Below are 17044 nucleotides of genomic sequence, written 5' to 3'. Positions count from 1 at the left end.
ATTATTTGGATATAGAGTCTGCATTCAGTATTGGTGGACGTGTTTTAACAAAATATAGAAGTTCCACTCTTCATGAGCATGTCCAAATGCTTATTTGCACAAGGAGTTGGTTACGTAGATTTGTTCCAAATCATGATGGTAAATATTTATGCTATTTTTTTTAAATAATATTTTAAATTGAATTTCTAATTGTTTTTTAATTGGTTGATTTTAGATGATGAAATTGGTGAAATTGATGAAGAAGAATTGTCAACAGCAATGATGCATCCCCCTCAACATTCATGATTTTAGATGATGAATTTTTGTGTCAACTTTATTTTGATTTTCTAGAGACATTATTGATGGTAATTCTAGAGAGTAAGAAAAAGGGTGATGAGATAGTGAATGCCATGTTTGATTTCTTGATATATATATATATATAGTTAAAAGTTGGATTTAATATGATCAATGTACATTATTAACATTTATTTTTTTTATTTTTTACGCATAAAAATGATAAAAGGATAAAACAAACTAATGACTTTTAATAAGTTTTATGTGTGTTGTTGAAATAGAGAATGTAAAAAAAAAAAAAAAAAAAAAGAAAAGAATTAGGTAACCCATGAGTTGGCCCTAGGGCTTTTGGCCCATGAGGGCTTTTAGCCCTGAGGGCTTTTTAAAAATTTGACCCTATTAGTTAAAGGGCTTTTTATTCTTTTGGCCCTATAAAGTAGGGGCAAAGCCCTATAGGACCAAACATATTGACACTACTAGGAACCACTTTGGAGTTTAACTCCATTTCAATAACTAATTTATCACTTATCTAATATTCATTTAAGAGTTTGTGTACCCAATAAACTATTATATATACACAATACATAATTTAAAGTCGCCGTATTTATTTAAGCAGATGAATTAATTAATTACTTAATCAAATAAAATTTCTTTATATGAAAATACAATTATGATATAAATATATATTATATTAAATAATTTAAATAAATATATTAAATTATTTAATAATTTTTAACTATTATTTTCACCTCAACATATTTTCATGTGAGGAATTAATAGGTATCTTTTGTTATCGTTATTTTTCAATTTCATTCTTATACTCATGTAAATATTATATATAACTCTCTTTTATCTTGAATTTTAACAAAACAACTGTAACATTAGGAAAGAACTTAATCATTGCAAAAATTATTTTTATGAACATCTAATCCTCTAAAACTTTTAGAGATCTTTAATTGAAATTCAATTTAGTCATTTTTAAAAGCTACATTTACTATTACGTTGGCGAAATCTCTACAAAAAGTTGTGTTAACTTGATGTTACCAAAAGTTAACTGTGCTTTGGTGTTTTGGAAGAATCATAACATCTTTCAACATGAAAAATTTGAGAGAGCATACATATTTTTTCAAACAAAAAAAAAAAAAAAAGTAAAGTGAGGATTAAGTAAAATATTCTATTCTTCTTGAGATCAGAAGATGTATATCCAAAAGCAACATGGAAACGTTGTATATAAATTTGTATAGTTCTAAGAGATTGGTAGGTATAGATAGAAATAAAAATTGAAATTGGAAGTCTTTATAGTTCATTCTCATCCAATCCCGGGCAATGCAACAGCACCTAAGTGTCACCTAAACTAAGATTAGGTTTGAAGATTCTAAAACCCCGTCCTTCATTAATTAGTTGCACCAATATTACTTATATAATATTCCTTGCGTTATTAAATAGAAGTGAACATTAACACTCCTTCGTTGACATGACACCGACATTTATACGTTCTTATCTCGCATATAATTTTGAGAATAATGATACGTGTATATTAAAATAAGTTATTAAAATCAGTCTCAATATAAAATATATATTAAATATAAATACATATTAAAAATAAATTCAATCATATATATATTTATATACAAATATATTAATAATTAATTTTAATGTATAAATAATATTTTTATAATTTTATACATATAAAGAAAAAAAAGACAATATCTCAATGTGTTGTATGATCTATGATGCGTTTAAAAGTATAACATCATCATAAAATATATAATTTTATAAGTACAGTGATATATAATCATATACTCATAACCAACTTGGTTATTACTTATTAGTTGTCGGTTTACATAAGTTTTGAAAGTTTAAATGTTATCGTATCTTGTCTAGGGATGGCAAGCGAAAAAGCCCATTTCATTCTGCTAAAAGTTTGTTCCGTCTCATCTAGTGAGATAGTCTTAAAATTTTACTCCATTAATATTCTATTTAATTGTGAGTTGGTGGGCTAAACTCGTCAAATTTTTTTTTATTATAAACTATTAAATAATATATATAATTTTACAATCATTTTAATAAATTTATAATTTCTAAAAGTATAAAAAAATTATAATTTTTATATTCATAAATATTAAAGTTTTTATAGTTATAAATATCTAATAAACATAATTATAAACCAAGTTTAAATCCAAAACATAATTATACTTGTTCCTGTGTGAAAATGAACTCCGAGGTATAGCTCGTTCGGCTGATGCTTGAAATGACTTTCCTTGGAGTAAAGAGTGTGGAACGTTGTCTTCTTGTGGGGAGGCGGCGTTGGATACCTGCAAAGGGACTCCAACGCTCAAGTAAGTATGAGTGTGAGAGAGTTCAAAGTAGGAATCATAATGAATTGCGTACCTTTAGATTAGCAACTCGTTAGCACTTATAGTGGTTGTTCGAATGGTTTGTTATCTGGATCAGGTTTGTTATTCGTATCCTTGTTGCAGGTTTGATGGGGTTTATGCTGGCCGTTGCCCGGGTTTATTGGGATAGTGATAGCCTTGAGTGAAGTGGTTATCTTAGAGAAGTTATCTCTTCCAACTATACTAGGCTCCGAGATTGTTGTTGTTGTGGGCCAGGATTTTGGTAACGGATCATAGCCCCCAAGCTTGACCTGTTTTTCAAGGCCGAGCTATAACAGGTCGAGCTTTACGTATAGCTCGGAACCGAGAATTGTGGTAGCCGCCAAGGTCGACTTGTTTGCTCCGTTAGCTAGGTTTGTTTTGAAAAACTTGGCAAGGTTGAATTTTTAGGCGGTAAATTAATTGTTCTAGGAGAGAGAATGTCGGGAGACGTGCGCTATAATTGTGTGTTGGGAATGGGAAAGGTTGGCGATCAGGGCTGTTGATGATGGGTTGGTAATCATTATCGACGGTTTTAATTTGATTGGGGTTTGGGTTTTTTTACCTGGGCGTGTGGTTTAGTGGGCTGGTAAAGTTTCTGGACTCTTGGCTTACCGCTTTTGATCTTCTTCATCCCTGCATCTTTTCCGGAATGAGCAAGAAAGGTTAGTAACTAATTTGCTTTTGTTTTTCGTTTCTTTTCTTCTTCCTCTGCTTCTAATTTTCTGATGGATAAAGAGAAAGGCGTGATGACTGATAAAAGGGTTAAGGGTAAGAGGAAGAAAGAGTTGAATGGAACTACTGATAAGATTGTGGAAGAAATTTTTGTGTGGAATCCTGTTAATCCGTATGGGTGGGTTGCTGACTCGGTGAAGGGTTGGGCTTCAAGTTTTGATGATGAGCTTAGCGTATCCCAGTTAGGATCGCCATCGTCCTGGGTAAGGGAGGGTAGTGGAATAGGCCTTAGGTTTATACCATGCAATGCTGACGATCGGGTTTGTTATCGGGGTGAGGGTTTTGAATATTTTTATATGTACAGTGCTGTATTTGTTGAATTAGGGGTTAGATTTCCATTTTCTCATTTTGAGTGTGGGGTTTTGATGTAATTGAAGTGTGCTCCCTCGCAACTACATCCGAACTCTTGGGCGTTTGTTAGGGCGTTTGAGATTTTAATGGGTGTTTTGGAAATGGAACCGTCGTTAGAGGTATTTTTTGCTTTGTTTCAATGTAAGGGCGTGAAGAGGGGGTGTTGGCTAAACCTTGCTAGTGCTCCTAGGCGGGCGATTTTCAGTCTCTATCGTTCTTCATTCAAAGGGTTTAAGTTTATGTTTTTAAAAATTGGTGTGGTTGAGAGTGATTTTCCTTGGTATGTTGATCACTGCTTGTTAGAGAAGTTCCCTTTGTTTTGGGTTCCGAGGCCTAGGCAGATTCTAGGTATCGATGCGATGGAGTATGAGAACGAAATGATGGTTGAGTTTTTAGTAAATAATGTATCGTCTTCTTCTCTGTTTTCTGTTGTGGATATGCTTGATCTTGAGTTTGATAAAGATGCATTGTCTGAGTATATAGGTAAATGATTGTTTCATTGTTCTGTCTGTTTTGGTATTTTGTGTTTACTTGGTCTTTTGACTGTCTTGTATTTTTGTAATAGAAAAGGCACCTAAGGTGACTTCGACGAGCTTGCGTGCGTTCTTCCGTTCGAAGAATGTTGAGAGGCAAGGTTCTAGTAGTTAGGCTGCTGTTGAGGTGGGTGCCGAGGTGAACCAGGGTTCCCCGGTGAAGAAAGTTAACTACAAAAGAAAAAAGGTGGAGAGGAAAGAGAGGGGAACTGATGGGGCCGAGGATGTTCTCGGTCAGAAGGGTGTTGATTTGGAACAGGTGAAACGGTTTGCTGATAATCAGAGGGCTCTGCATGGCTTCATGGAAAATGAAGACCTAACGTCTGTGTGGGGGGAACATTTCGATTATTCTGCTGTTGCTGATGAGCGTGCCCAGAACCCTTCTGATGTGAAAATTGTTCATGACATTGGTGATGTTGGGGTGGCTCAATTTTTGCAGGTATTTGTTTAAGTGTTGTGTAATTTAGTCTTCCTCTATATTGTTTGCCTGATTGATATTATGTCTGTGTTGTTCAGGTTCTTGGAGTCCATTTGATGTGTATAGGTCGGACTCAGGAGCTTAAACATGCTCGGGATGCCTTTGATAGGGCTTCTCTGACTTAGCTTATGCAGGAGAATGTGGAAAAGTCTGGTGAGCTTCGTGATGCCCTTGATTTGGTGAATGTTCTTCAAGAAAAATTGACAACCTGTGAGAAATCTAAGAAGGAACTGAAGGATAAAAACACAGCTTTGGAGGCGAGGCTAATAGTTCTTGTAGCGGAGAAGAAATAGGCTGAGGCCGAAAAAGAGGATCATGGTTTGGAGATGTTTTTGGCTAGATTTGAGAGGGCTGTTGAGCAGGCCAAATTCCTTGCTCCTGCTGCTGATCTCTCGAGAAAGGACCCTTGCAAAGTTTTAGTGGGGGATGAATTGATTGAAGATGAGGATGGTGTGAGGGTGAGAGGGAGAACCCTGGTGTTTGATTTCTGTAATAGATAGTATTATGAATTTGTTTGGCTTATAATCATTTTTTTGTTATAAACTGTTAGTCTGTTTGTCTAAACAAATATGATGGTTGGTTTTGTTCATGAAAGTCTTGGCGTATTTGATATTTGTTTGCTTTTGAGAATCAGATGATTTAGGGGTTTTGAGTAGAGTACAAGAGTTTGTACTTTTTGCAAAGTTTGATGTATAGTGTTTGTGGAACTGAATTCAATCGATCGATTATGTATGTTTGGTGTTATACGCTTTTGGTTGGAGTAAGTATGATAAGGTTGGAACTGGATTTGATGAGCTTGTTTGATGTTTGATTTGTTTTGCGATAGTCTGAGTGCATCGGGAGTTTAGTATTGTTTGAATTTAGCAATGCAAATGGTATGGGAGACAGGATGTGAGCAGTTTGTGTTTTTTAGTTTGCACTATAAATGATTGAAAAGAATGCGGGATGGTGTGCCTCATTAAAACCTCTCCAGCAAAACCCTCATTAGGGATAAAATCTGGTAGTAGGAAAAAGAGTACATCACCATGTCCGACTTATAGACTAGCTGTAGTACATTTCGAGAGAGGCTATATTCCAAGTATTTGGTAGTATAGCTCCGTCGAGTCTTTGTAATTTGTATGCGCCCTTGTCGACGACTTTTTGTACTCTGAATGGTCCTTCCCAATTTGCGCTTAGCTTGCCATGTCCTTGTGGCTTTCGTATGTCTTCGACTTTTTTCAGTACGAGGTCTCCTTCCGAGAATATTCTTTGTTTGAGCTTCCTGTAGTATTTTCGAGCTATAGCTCGTCTTGCTGCTATTTGTTGTAGCGCGGATTTGTCCCGAGTTTCCTCTACAAGGTCGAGTTCGGCTCTTCTACTTTGGGCATTATCGCTTTCGCTTGGGTTTGTAGTTCTAGCGTTTTGTAGGGATACCTCAATCGGTATCATTGCCTCGCTTCCGTAGACTAGCCTGAATGGTGTTTCCTTTGTTGCTGATTGTTTGGTTGTATTATAGCTCCATAGTACTTCGGGAATAAGCTCGGCCCATTCTCCTTTTGAGTCATCGAGCTTCTTTTTGAGTCCCTGCAAAATGATCTTATTGGCGGCTTCGGCTAAGCCGTTAGTTTGTGGATGTTCGACAGAAGAGAACTGTTGAACTATTTTGAAATTTTGTAAAAAGTTTATAAACTTTTGATCTATAAATTGTCTACCATTATCGGTAATGATGGATTGAGGAATACCAAAACGGCATAGTATGTTTTTCCATATAAAAGAAATTATTTTTTCAGAAGTGATTTTTGCCAATGGTATAGCTTCTATCCATTTTGTGAAGTAATCTATAGCAACGATTAGAAATTTAACCTGGCCTGGAGCGGGTGAAAATGGTCCGAGGATATCTAGCCCCCATTTGTTGAATGGCCAGCATATTTCGGATGTATGTAATTGCTCAGCTGGGTTATGAATGATGGGTGCATGGCGTTAGCAGTGGTCGCAATGTTTGACTTTGTTCATGCAATCTTGCTGTAACATCGGCCAGTAGTAACCAGCTCGGAGAATTTTGGCGGCTAGACTTCGGCCACCGATGTGTGTGCCACAGACTCCTTCATGGACTTCATCTATCGCCAGTTTGGCCTCTGCTGTATTTAGGCGTCGTAGCAGGGGTCTTGTGAATCCTCTTTTGTATAATTCGGCTCCGAGCATTGTGTAGAAGCTCGCTCTTCATTAAAACTTTCGTTGATTTTGAATGTGGCTGGGGATGTTACCTGTTTGCAGGTAAGTGATGAAGGGTGATCTCCAGTCGTCCTCCTGCGAAATACTCGAGATTGATGTTAGTATAACACTAGGTTCCTCGAGTGTTAGTTGGGATAGGATGGGTAGTGTAGGTTGACTTCTTGTTGTTGCCAATTTTGAGAGGATATCTGCTCTATCATTTTGTTCCCGAGGTATATGGGATATGTTGAATTTTTGAAAATTTTTGACAAGATTATTGACTAGGATATTGTATTTTTCTAGTAGCGGGTCTTTTACCTGGAAAATACCTGTTACCTGTTGCACCACAAGGAGTGAGTCGCATTTGACGTTTAAATGTGTTATTCCCATTGTTTGAGCCAGTCGAAGTCCTGCTATTAGAGCTTCATACTTTGCTTGGTTGTTGCTTGCATGAAAAGTGAATTGTAGGGATTGCTCGAATTGTGTTTTGTGTTTGTTTTCGAGGAGTATTCCTGCTCCGGAACCTTTGCTGTTTGAGGTGCCATCAACAAATAGTGTCCATATGTTGTTTTCGGGATCTTGTTCTTCTGTGGTAAGTTCTGCAATGAAGTCGGCTAATGCTTGGGACTTGATGGCTCCTCTGGATTGGTATTGGATGTCGTATTATGACAGCTCGATCGACCATTTGATTAATCTTCCTGCCAGCTCGGGCTTCGTTAGTATTTGTCTTAGGGGTTGTTCTGTTCGGACCACGATGGTATAGATTTGGAAGTAGTGTTGTAGGTGTCTGGCTGTTGTGACCAAGGCTAGGGCCAATTTCTCTATTTTTGGGTAACGGATCTCGCCGTTTTGGAGTGATTTGCTGACAAAGTATACCGGTTGTTGCTACTTTTCTGCCTCTATTACCAAGATGAAACTGATAGCATGGTTTATGATAGATAGATATAGATAGAGTGGTTTACCAGCTTCTGGAGTTTGGAGGATTGGGGGAGCTGAAAGTATGGCCTTGAGCTCGGTAAAAGCTTTTTCGCATTCCTCGGTCCAGTTAAACTTCTGTTGTTTCCTTAGATTTTTGAAAAAATGGTGTGATCTGTGGGTTATCCGAGGCAGAAATCTGGCTAATGCTGCAAGTCGGCCGGTTAGTTGTTGGACCTCCTTGACTGTCTTTGGACTTCGCATTTTCAGGACTGCCTGGCACTTTTCTGGATTTGCCTCTATATCTCGGCAAGTGAGCATGAAGCTGAGGAACTTGCCACTTTGCACTCCAAATGCACATTTATCGGGGTTAAGCTTCATATTGTATTTTCAGAGTTGTTGGAATATCTCTGTTAGATCTTGAACATGTTTTGCTGTGTGTGTTGACTTTGCCACCATATCGTCGACATAGACTTCTATGTTTCGTCCGATTTGACTTGTGAAAATTTTGTCCATTAATCGTTGGTAGGTGGCACCTGCATTTTTTAGTCCAAATGGCATAACCTTATAACAAAAGTTTCCATTGTCAGTAATAAAGGCAGTTTTATCTTGATAAGCTTTATGCATAAGGATTTGATTATAGTCAGAATAGGCATCCATAAAACTTAGACATTGAAAACCAGAAGAATTATCAACAAGCTTATCAATGCATGGGAGGGGGTATGCGTCCTTTGGACAGGCCTTGTTGAGGTCTGTATAGTCCACACACATCCTCAACTTATCGTTGTTCTTTCTTAACATTTCCACGTTGGCTAACCAAGTGGAGTATCTAAGTTCTTTGATGAAGCCAGCGTTGAGTAGCTTTTGAGTCTCTTCTAAGGAGGTTGCTTTCTTATCGTTGCCGAGGTGTCGTTTCTTTTGGGCTATAGGTCGGACTGTTGGATTGATGGCCAACTTGTGGCAAATGACGTTAGGATTTATTCCTGGCATGTCTGCTGGGGTCCATGCAAATAGGTCGGCGTTGTGTCTCAATAGCTCGGTCAGTTGGTTCCGCTCTTCTTCTTTAAGCGCGTTGTCGAGGTATGTGCATTTGGATTCGTCGTTCTTGTTTAGTTGGATCTTGGTTAGATCGTCTGTTGGCATTGGCTGCTCGTTATGGTTGGTTCTGGGGTCCAGGTCGTCCAGGGCAGGCTGTTGATCTGAGTTATATACTGCTTGGACGTATTACTGCTCTGTTTGTTTTGGCTGTTCGTTTTTCAGACTGGCGTTATAGCATTGTCTAGCTTCTTTCTGGTCTTCGTGGATAGTAACGACTTTGTTGTCCTGTGAAAGAAACTTGACACACAAATGCACAGTAGAAACAATAGCATTGAATGCGTTCAAGGATGGTCTGCCTAAAATAATGTTATATGGACTTCTGCAATCTACCACAAGATACTGTATATCTATTGTTTTACTGTTGGGGTATTCCCCGAAAGTGGTTTGTAACCAAATATAACCTCGAATGGAGATACGCTCACCTGAGAAACCTACCAGTTCTTCGGAGGATGGTTGGAGGTTCTTGTCGCTGAGTTTCAACTTTTGGAAAGTTGAATAGAAGAGTACATCGGCACTGCTTCCTGGGTCCATTAGGATATTTTTTACCAACGGTTCTCCGACTTGTGCTGTGATGACAACCGGGTCATCCAAGTTTTGGTCATTTGCTTTATAGTCTTTGGGGACGAATGAGACCTCCGGCCTGTCTTTGTTGGCTGGTTGAGACGTGGTGGATTTTGTCATTGTCATCATAGCTCGGTACGACCTTTTTCGTGTCGAGTTTGTGCATCCGCCACCTGCAAAACCACAAGAAATGCAGTTTATTATTCTGCGCAGCGGATTGATATCATTATCTACCTTTTTCCCATTGTCTCGAGAATTAGTGGTCGGTTTGGGTTGCTGGCTAGGGTCATCTGTGCTTTTCTTCCTTCCTCGGCTCTCAATATATTTGTCCAGTAACCCTTGGCGGGCGAGCTTTTCGAGGACATCTTTGGCTATGATGCAGTCGTCCGTGGTGTGGCCGTACTTCTGGTGGAAAGCACAGTACTTCGATCTATCCACATGTCGCTGGTCTTGATATGTACCGGCCCTATTAGAGGGTTTGATAAGTTTTGAGTGCAATATATCTTTTATGATGTCCTCCCTTTTTGTGTTGAAGGGGGTGTAGTTGTCGAACTTGGGTGTTAGCCGAAACGTTCTCGTATCCGATCTGCTGTTCGATTGTCTGTTTTGCCTTTCCTCGTCTCTGTTTGGGGTAGGTTTATCTGCTCTACGTAATGCTCGGAATTCTTCCACCTCGATCTGGGTAGTTGCTTTTTCGCGGAACTCGGCTAGAGTTTTTGGTTTTGCAATAACTATAAATTCTTTGAATTTTCCTGGACGGAGTCCGCTTTTGAGGGCGTGGAGGTGGACCTCAGGGTTTAATTTAGGTATTTCGTTGGTCGCTTCGGCAAACCTGGTCATGTAGTCCTTTAGGCTCTCGTTTGGTTCCTGCTTAATGGTGCTTAGGTAATCAGAATTATGGACGTATATTTTGGATGCAGCGAAGTGGTTGATGAACTGATCTGCTAGTTCGTCAAAGTTGGAGATGGAGCCTTCAGGGAGGTTGGAAAACCAAATCAGAGCGGCTCCGTCTAGGAAGGTTGGGAAAGTGCGGTATAAGATCTGATCGAAATCCTTATTCATGAACATCATGGCCTGGAACTTTGTGATGTGGACATTCAGATCTCCTATTCCATTGTAAGGTTTTAAGGTCGACGGTAGCGTGAAATTTTGGAGCATTTCGAAACTCATGACTTCTTTGGCAAATGGGTTGGTTCTCTTTTTGGTAGTTGTTTTGGTGGTTTTGGGAATGGCTTGTTTGGTTTCCGAGGTATGCTCGTCATCGTTGTCCTTGTTTTCGGTACTTTTGTGTTCTCCCTTGCTTCGATCATGCCCCATCTGTCGTAGGAGCTCGGCCATTTTCTGATTCTCGGCCCTGAGGGCTTCATTAATTGCCAAAATTTTCGCCTGATTGATGGAGGGAGCGTGACTATGCTCGTCCACCATCTGTTGTATCCTGCAAAAGGAAATGAAGAGATGTACGAAATACAGAAAAAAGGTGGGGTTAGATAAAAATCAGGGCCCCACGGTGGGCGCCAAATGTTCCGGTGTGAAATGAACTCCGAGGTATAGCTCGTTCGGCTGACGCTTGAACTGACCTTTCTTGGAGTAAAGAGTGTGGAACGTTGTCTTCTTGTGGGGAGGCGGCATTGGATACCTGCAAAGGGACTCCAACGCTCAAGTAAGTATGAGTGTGAGAGAGTTCAAAGTAGGAATCAGAATGAATTGCGTACCTTTAGATTAGCAACTCGTTAGCACTTATAGTGGGTTGTTCGAATGATTTGTTATCTGGATCAGGTTTGTTATTCGTAACCTTGTTGCAAGTTTGACAGGGTTTATGCTGGCCGTTGCCCAGGTTTATTGGGATAGTGATAGCCTTGAGTGAAGTAGTTATCCTAGAGAAGTTATCTCTGCCAGCTATACTAGGTTCCGAGATTGTTGTTGTTGTGGGCCAGGATTTTGGTAACGGATCAATACCAAAGTAAAATAAACATAATCCAAAACATAATTATAAATATTGTCTCTAAAGCAAAATAAACATAATCCAAAACATTCCATTCATCTTCATTCTCTTGTAAGTTGGGTTGGGAGAAGTTGAGTTTTGGCAAAAAAATTGTAAAAATACCCCTTTGTAAAAAAAACACTTAGCCCGCCCCGGCTCTGCCCCGCCAAAGCCCGTAGTTTAAGCGGTGTGGGTTAGGCGGACTTTTGCTATTTGGCGGTCCCAATTTTTCAGCCCAACCCGCTTTTTTTGGCGGATTATGTGGGTCGACCTCGCGAGTTTAGGTCCGTTTGTCATCCCTAATCGTGTCTATGCAATAATTAATTAGTGAGGATCAAATTCTTAAATAAAGTTTAGATTCGCATACAGTTGTTTTGATGTATGTGAAATTAATAGTCGAAGAATTATTAGATAATAATTTTGTCAAATACATCAAATCATCTAACGGATTCTCAACTGCCAACTTTATATAAAAACAACTGCATCTAAGTCTTTATCTAAATTAATACATGTTCTAATCAAATTGGATTGATTTAATGGTCAACTTACTAATTTACTTAAATAAGTGTCTGAAAGTTCGAATTCCGCTACGTGCATACAATAATTTATTCATCAACGATAAATTTTTAGATAAAACTCAAATTGCAATGAATTAATCTTTAACGAAAAATAAGAAGAATCGGATACTTTCTTTTTACTTCTTTGTATTGATATATTGAAAGAAAAGAATGACCATGGCCTGTTTGATTTGTAAAATATTTTATATTTATATCTTTAATATACTATTATTGTTTTTAGGAGTTTATATTACGAAAAAATAATTTAAAATTAAAAAATTATATTTTTATATTTTTTATTACTTATCTTAATGAAATAAAAAATATAACAGCAAAAAATAATTCCATAAACCAAACAAATTAAATGCACACCGAATAAAAATTAATCTATTTAAAATAAGCATATATATAGAAAATAATAATGTAAAATCGATTGTTGTTGGGCCTGAAGATTTCACACGAATTTTCATTTCCTAGCTCATGATAAGATTAAATAAGAATAACAAAACTATTCATGTGTATACTAAAACTTAATTATTAATTAAATTAATTATTTATATAAAATATAAAATATATATTAAAAATAAATTAAATAATACATATAATTATATATAAATAAATATAAATGATTTAGTGATAGATTTTTTAGATATCTATGATTTTTTTATTAACGAAACGATAGTATTAAAAAGACAAAAAAAAATTAAAATTTATTTTATTTAATATTTATTAATTATTATAATAAATAAGTTTTGATTGATTTTAACTAAAATTTTTTATTTATCAAACATTTTTGTTAATCTAACTGTTATCAACTGAATGATATTTTGGACATTTAAAAGGAAAACCAACTATATCATAAATTAGAAGAAACATAAAAGATATAGAAAAGAAAATGAAAGGAGAGGACAAATAGAAACTGTGGTTTGGTGTTGGGTGGGACTAGTAGGTCCTAAGTCCTCAACATCGTTACATGGTCACAGCAATTATCTGATCAGTGTTCAGACCTAAATCAAAGTAGTTAACCATGCATGTTGCGCTCATCATCATCACAATCATCCCCTCCGTGATTAAAGCTACAATTATTTAACTTATCAATTTCCATTAAAAAAAAAAGTTTACGTAATCCTGCGGAGATTTAAAATTATAAAATTGATTTGGATTGAATCGTAATAATGAAAGTATATTTTGTTAATTATGAGTTTGATAGCATTTTAGTACTATTTTTCATGCAGCCTTTTCTTTTAAAAAAAGTTCAATGATTGGCACGAGTTGGTCAATGGAGTCCAACCAATCAATAACGTGGCTCAGAATGTGGACGCCATTAACAATATCTGGTCACTTCCAAAAATGCAATGTCACCATATTAGCGTATTTATGTTATAATAATCGATCATGCAATTAATCTTTGTTAATTATTTGTGTATATAATTATAGAAAAATATTATATGTACAAAAAAAATCAACAACTAAATTAATTATTATATATTAATAAATATAAATATATATTATTTTATTTATTTTTTATGTACATTTTATATTAGACAAATTACTATATAAAATGTTTGAAAACTAAATTTATTAGATTATAACTTTTTAATATTGCATAAGTTTTTACAATTTTTTGGTATTTACAAAACTGATACAAAATATAGTAGTTTCAAAATTTAACATAAATCGCTACACGCGGTTTAGTGGCTTTGCGTGCTGAACAGAAAGCGCTGTTGAGTGTAGCGATTTCTAAAAAAATTGCAACATGAAGAAATTGCAATTACTATAGCGGTTTTTGAAGACTTGTGACTTTGCGCTCGCAGAAACTTGAGGTTATTTCAACTCAACTAAAATGGTCATGGTTTTTGAAAAAGTTTTTACTCGAAAGTTCTTTTTTTTTTTTGTATATTTGGCGAATTTCTAATAGTAAAAGTAAAAGTATTAGAAAAAAATAATATATTTTTTGAGAAGTTACAATTTACATATTTTTTTAAAAAGATTTTTTCCTTAAAAAAGATATTTTTCACATAATAAATGAACAAAAAAGTACTTTTATCTTATTTTACCCAAACATAATTGATAAATGTACGAGATGTCTCTGGTACGGTTTGAAGGGTGGATCGGGAACCCGCGGGCGAAGCTGGAACCGGATTGCTTGACTGGAACAGTGGGGGGAGGTACCTGCAAAGACACTCCGACGCTCAAGTCAGAATGGATCTGAGAGGTAGAAGGTGTGAGGAATCAATGAATACCTGGAGGGACCTGGGTCCTCTTATTTATAGGCGATGGTGAATATCTTTATCTTATCTTATTTGGCTAAGATAAGGGAGATATTTGAGTTCGAAAGTTGGTTAGAGGCTTAGAAAGGCCGGTTTTTGGGCCTTCGGGTCGAAGCGGGTTGTCCTCGGGTAACCGGGTATGCGGGATCCGTGGGTCGGATCCGTAACAGTTGCCCCCGCAGCGGGAGAGCGAGCGAGGTCGGTCTGTCGCTGGGAGACGTTTTGTTATGGGCTCGATTTTTCCTCGGGTGCCCGTCTGATTTCTTTGAGATGAGGTCGGTGCCTCGGTCTTCGTATCGTGGAAGATTCGTCTGACCGTTTAGGTCTGACGTGACTCTTCCGTTTTAGTCGCGTCTGTTGCGTTCTTCGAGGCGTTACCTTTTTCGAGGGGGTATTTATTGCAAGCTTGTGCTTTTTCTTCTTTGCCCTCGCGTTTGCTTTGCTTTCTAAGGGTATTTTCGTCGCTTTACTTTTTCAAAAACCGTTTTGGTTTTCCTTCTTCAGTTCCCTCGTTCTGCTTTTACTTCTCTATTGCCTCTTTTTTTAACCAGAGCATTTCCCATTCTCCATTTTTGCTTTCTGTGGTTTCGGTTGGTCTTCTTCCGCGGCATCTTTCCTTCGGATTTTCTTCCTTTGATTTATCAGGTTAGCATTTCTCTCGTTTCTTTTTTGCTTCTTCTGCTTTGTTTTTTGCAGTTTTTTGTTTTTGCTAAGTGTAATTTTAGAGTAGTTTTGTGGCGTTTGTATGGTGGTTAGATAGTACTGTTGGGTTTTTAGAAAAGGTCTGGGGCGAGTGCCACCGTATGATTGGTGGTGTGCGGTGGCGGTGTTTGTTTTTGGTTTTATACCCGCCGTCGTTTTCTGCCGTGAGGTTTGGCTGACGATGGTGCTCGTCGATATTTTAGGTATGGCTCGCCGACGGATGGAGGGTGTGAGGGCTCCGGTGGCCCCGGCGGGGGGTGTCCCTGACCTTTTTTCTTGGGTCACCACTGATGTTTGGGGGACACCGTCGCGGATGACGGAGGCAGACCTCCAACGGCTCCGTGATGAAGGGGCTGTTTGTGGGGGTGGCGATGCCGAGCGCCACTACGAGCTTGCCCTCCCTAGGGTTGACGAGAGGGTTTGCTATACTAATCTCGACTCCCCGACAGTGCCGGATTGGATGTGGGTGTTTGAGGCGATGTTCACCCGGCTTGGTGTTCGGCTTCCCTTTTCTCCGTTTGTTCAGCAGTTGTTGAATCGGTGCTCCGTGGCGCCGTCCCAGCTACATCCGAACAGCTGGGCGGCAATACGGTCTTTTGAACTTGTTTGTGATTATTTAGAGCTACCTGCCTCAGTAAATGTTTTTCTTTTCCTTTTCTTGTGTACTCTTCCGACTAAGGAGGGGAAGCATAAGAAGGGGTATGTATCTTTCCGAGCTCAGCCCCACCGTCGGGTTTTCGGTTTGTATGAAGACTCCTTCCATGGTTTTAAGAGTGGTTACTTTAAGGTTCGTCCCGCGAGGGGGCATCACCCTTTTTGGTTGACGCTGGAGGGTGAGCGTCGGTTCCCCACTTACTGGAACTTTAAGGCTGGTCCGTCCGTGTTTACTCGGGTGTCGAAAGAGTTCTTGTCCTCGGAGGAGCGGGATATCGCTCTTGTCCTGTGGCAGTTATTTGGGGAGCATCCTCTTAATCCTCGAGACGTGATGGGTGATCCGGTTGCTTGCCGGTCGTATGTTGGTGTGTGTCCGTTCTTTACTTGTTTTTATGTTTTGTTTCCCGTTTTCGTAACTTGGATTTTTGTTTCTTGTTTCCTTTGCAGTTGAGATGGCTGGTGGCTTGACATCCTTGGCTCGTCTGAAGGCGGCGATGGCCCAGGAGGAGGGGTCGTCGTCCCCGGCTACTCCTGTTTTTAATCCTGCCGTGGAGTCTCAGTCGGTTTCTCAGGAGGTGATTTCCTCGGGTGCGCGGGCCGATGCTCAAGTTTCCCCTGGCCCTGCGAACTCTCCTGAAGTCGTCGTGGTGACGGCTGCTGAGACTTCTCGGAAGAGAAAGAGGCCTGAGGACCCGAGCAGTGAGACTTTTGAGGATGAGGGTCTTGTGCCCAGCGTGATGGATCGACGCTTTGATGCCCCGGGGTTTATTGATCAACACTTGATGCCTGGAACGGAGCCGTTTTTTGATGGCTGCGATATTTCGTTCCAGGCCAAGTCGGTGTATCATGCTCTCCTCCGGTCTGCCGTTGTTGTTCGGAAGGCTGAGCCTGTGATGGCTCAGGTCGGTTTGCTGGACAGGAAGCTTTGTCATTCTCATGCTGAGGTAGCCAAGTTGAAGGGGGAACTTGAGGCTGCCGAAGCTGCGAGGGAGAGGGCTGTGAAGTCTTCTGAGGAGGCCGGGTCAGAGATTCTCCGACTTGCCGAGGTTGAAACTTCGCTTCTCTCTCAGTTGGCAGAGGAGCGGCAGCGGGCTTCCGATGTAGGTTCTCAGGCTGCCATGCTTCTCGCCGAGTCGGAGGCTCTAAAGGCCGAGGTTGCTGCCTTGAGGAGGGAGAAGACGGAGTTACTAGCTGATGCGAAGGGTGCAATTGCGGCTACCGAGGAAACGATGAGGGCTCAAGCTTCAGTTCTAGCTCCTGGTGTGGATATGTCCGTGATGGGGGCCTTCAAGACTGTTCGCGATGGCCAGATCGTTGACCTCGAGTAGCTTTTACTTTTATCTCTTTGGATTTTTTCTTTGAAATGTGCTT

The 17044-nt window shown here is 39.0% G+C and overlaps 1 protein-coding gene across 1 annotated transcript; it reads right to left on the bottom strand.

Annotated features, from left to right (window-relative positions):
• Positions 1-9074: 9074 nt before the first annotated feature.
• Positions 9075-10934, bottom strand: LOC107635933 (uncharacterized). The gene has a single exon (XM_016339481.1). The coding sequence runs from the start codon at positions 10932-10934 to the stop codon at positions 9075-9077; it is 1860 nt and encodes a 619-aa protein (XP_016194967.1).
• Positions 10935-17044: the final 6110 nt, after the last annotated feature.

This window comes from Arachis ipaensis, chromosome B4 (genome assembly GCF_059453495.1).
Source record: "Arachis ipaensis isolate K30076 ecotype BB chromosome B4, ASM5945349v1, whole genome shotgun sequence".
Lineage (NCBI taxonomy): Eukaryota > Viridiplantae > Streptophyta > Magnoliopsida > Fabales > Fabaceae > Arachis > Arachis ipaensis.
Note: the sequence above shows the minus strand (reverse complement) of the source record. Positions and strands in the feature narration are given on the sequence as shown.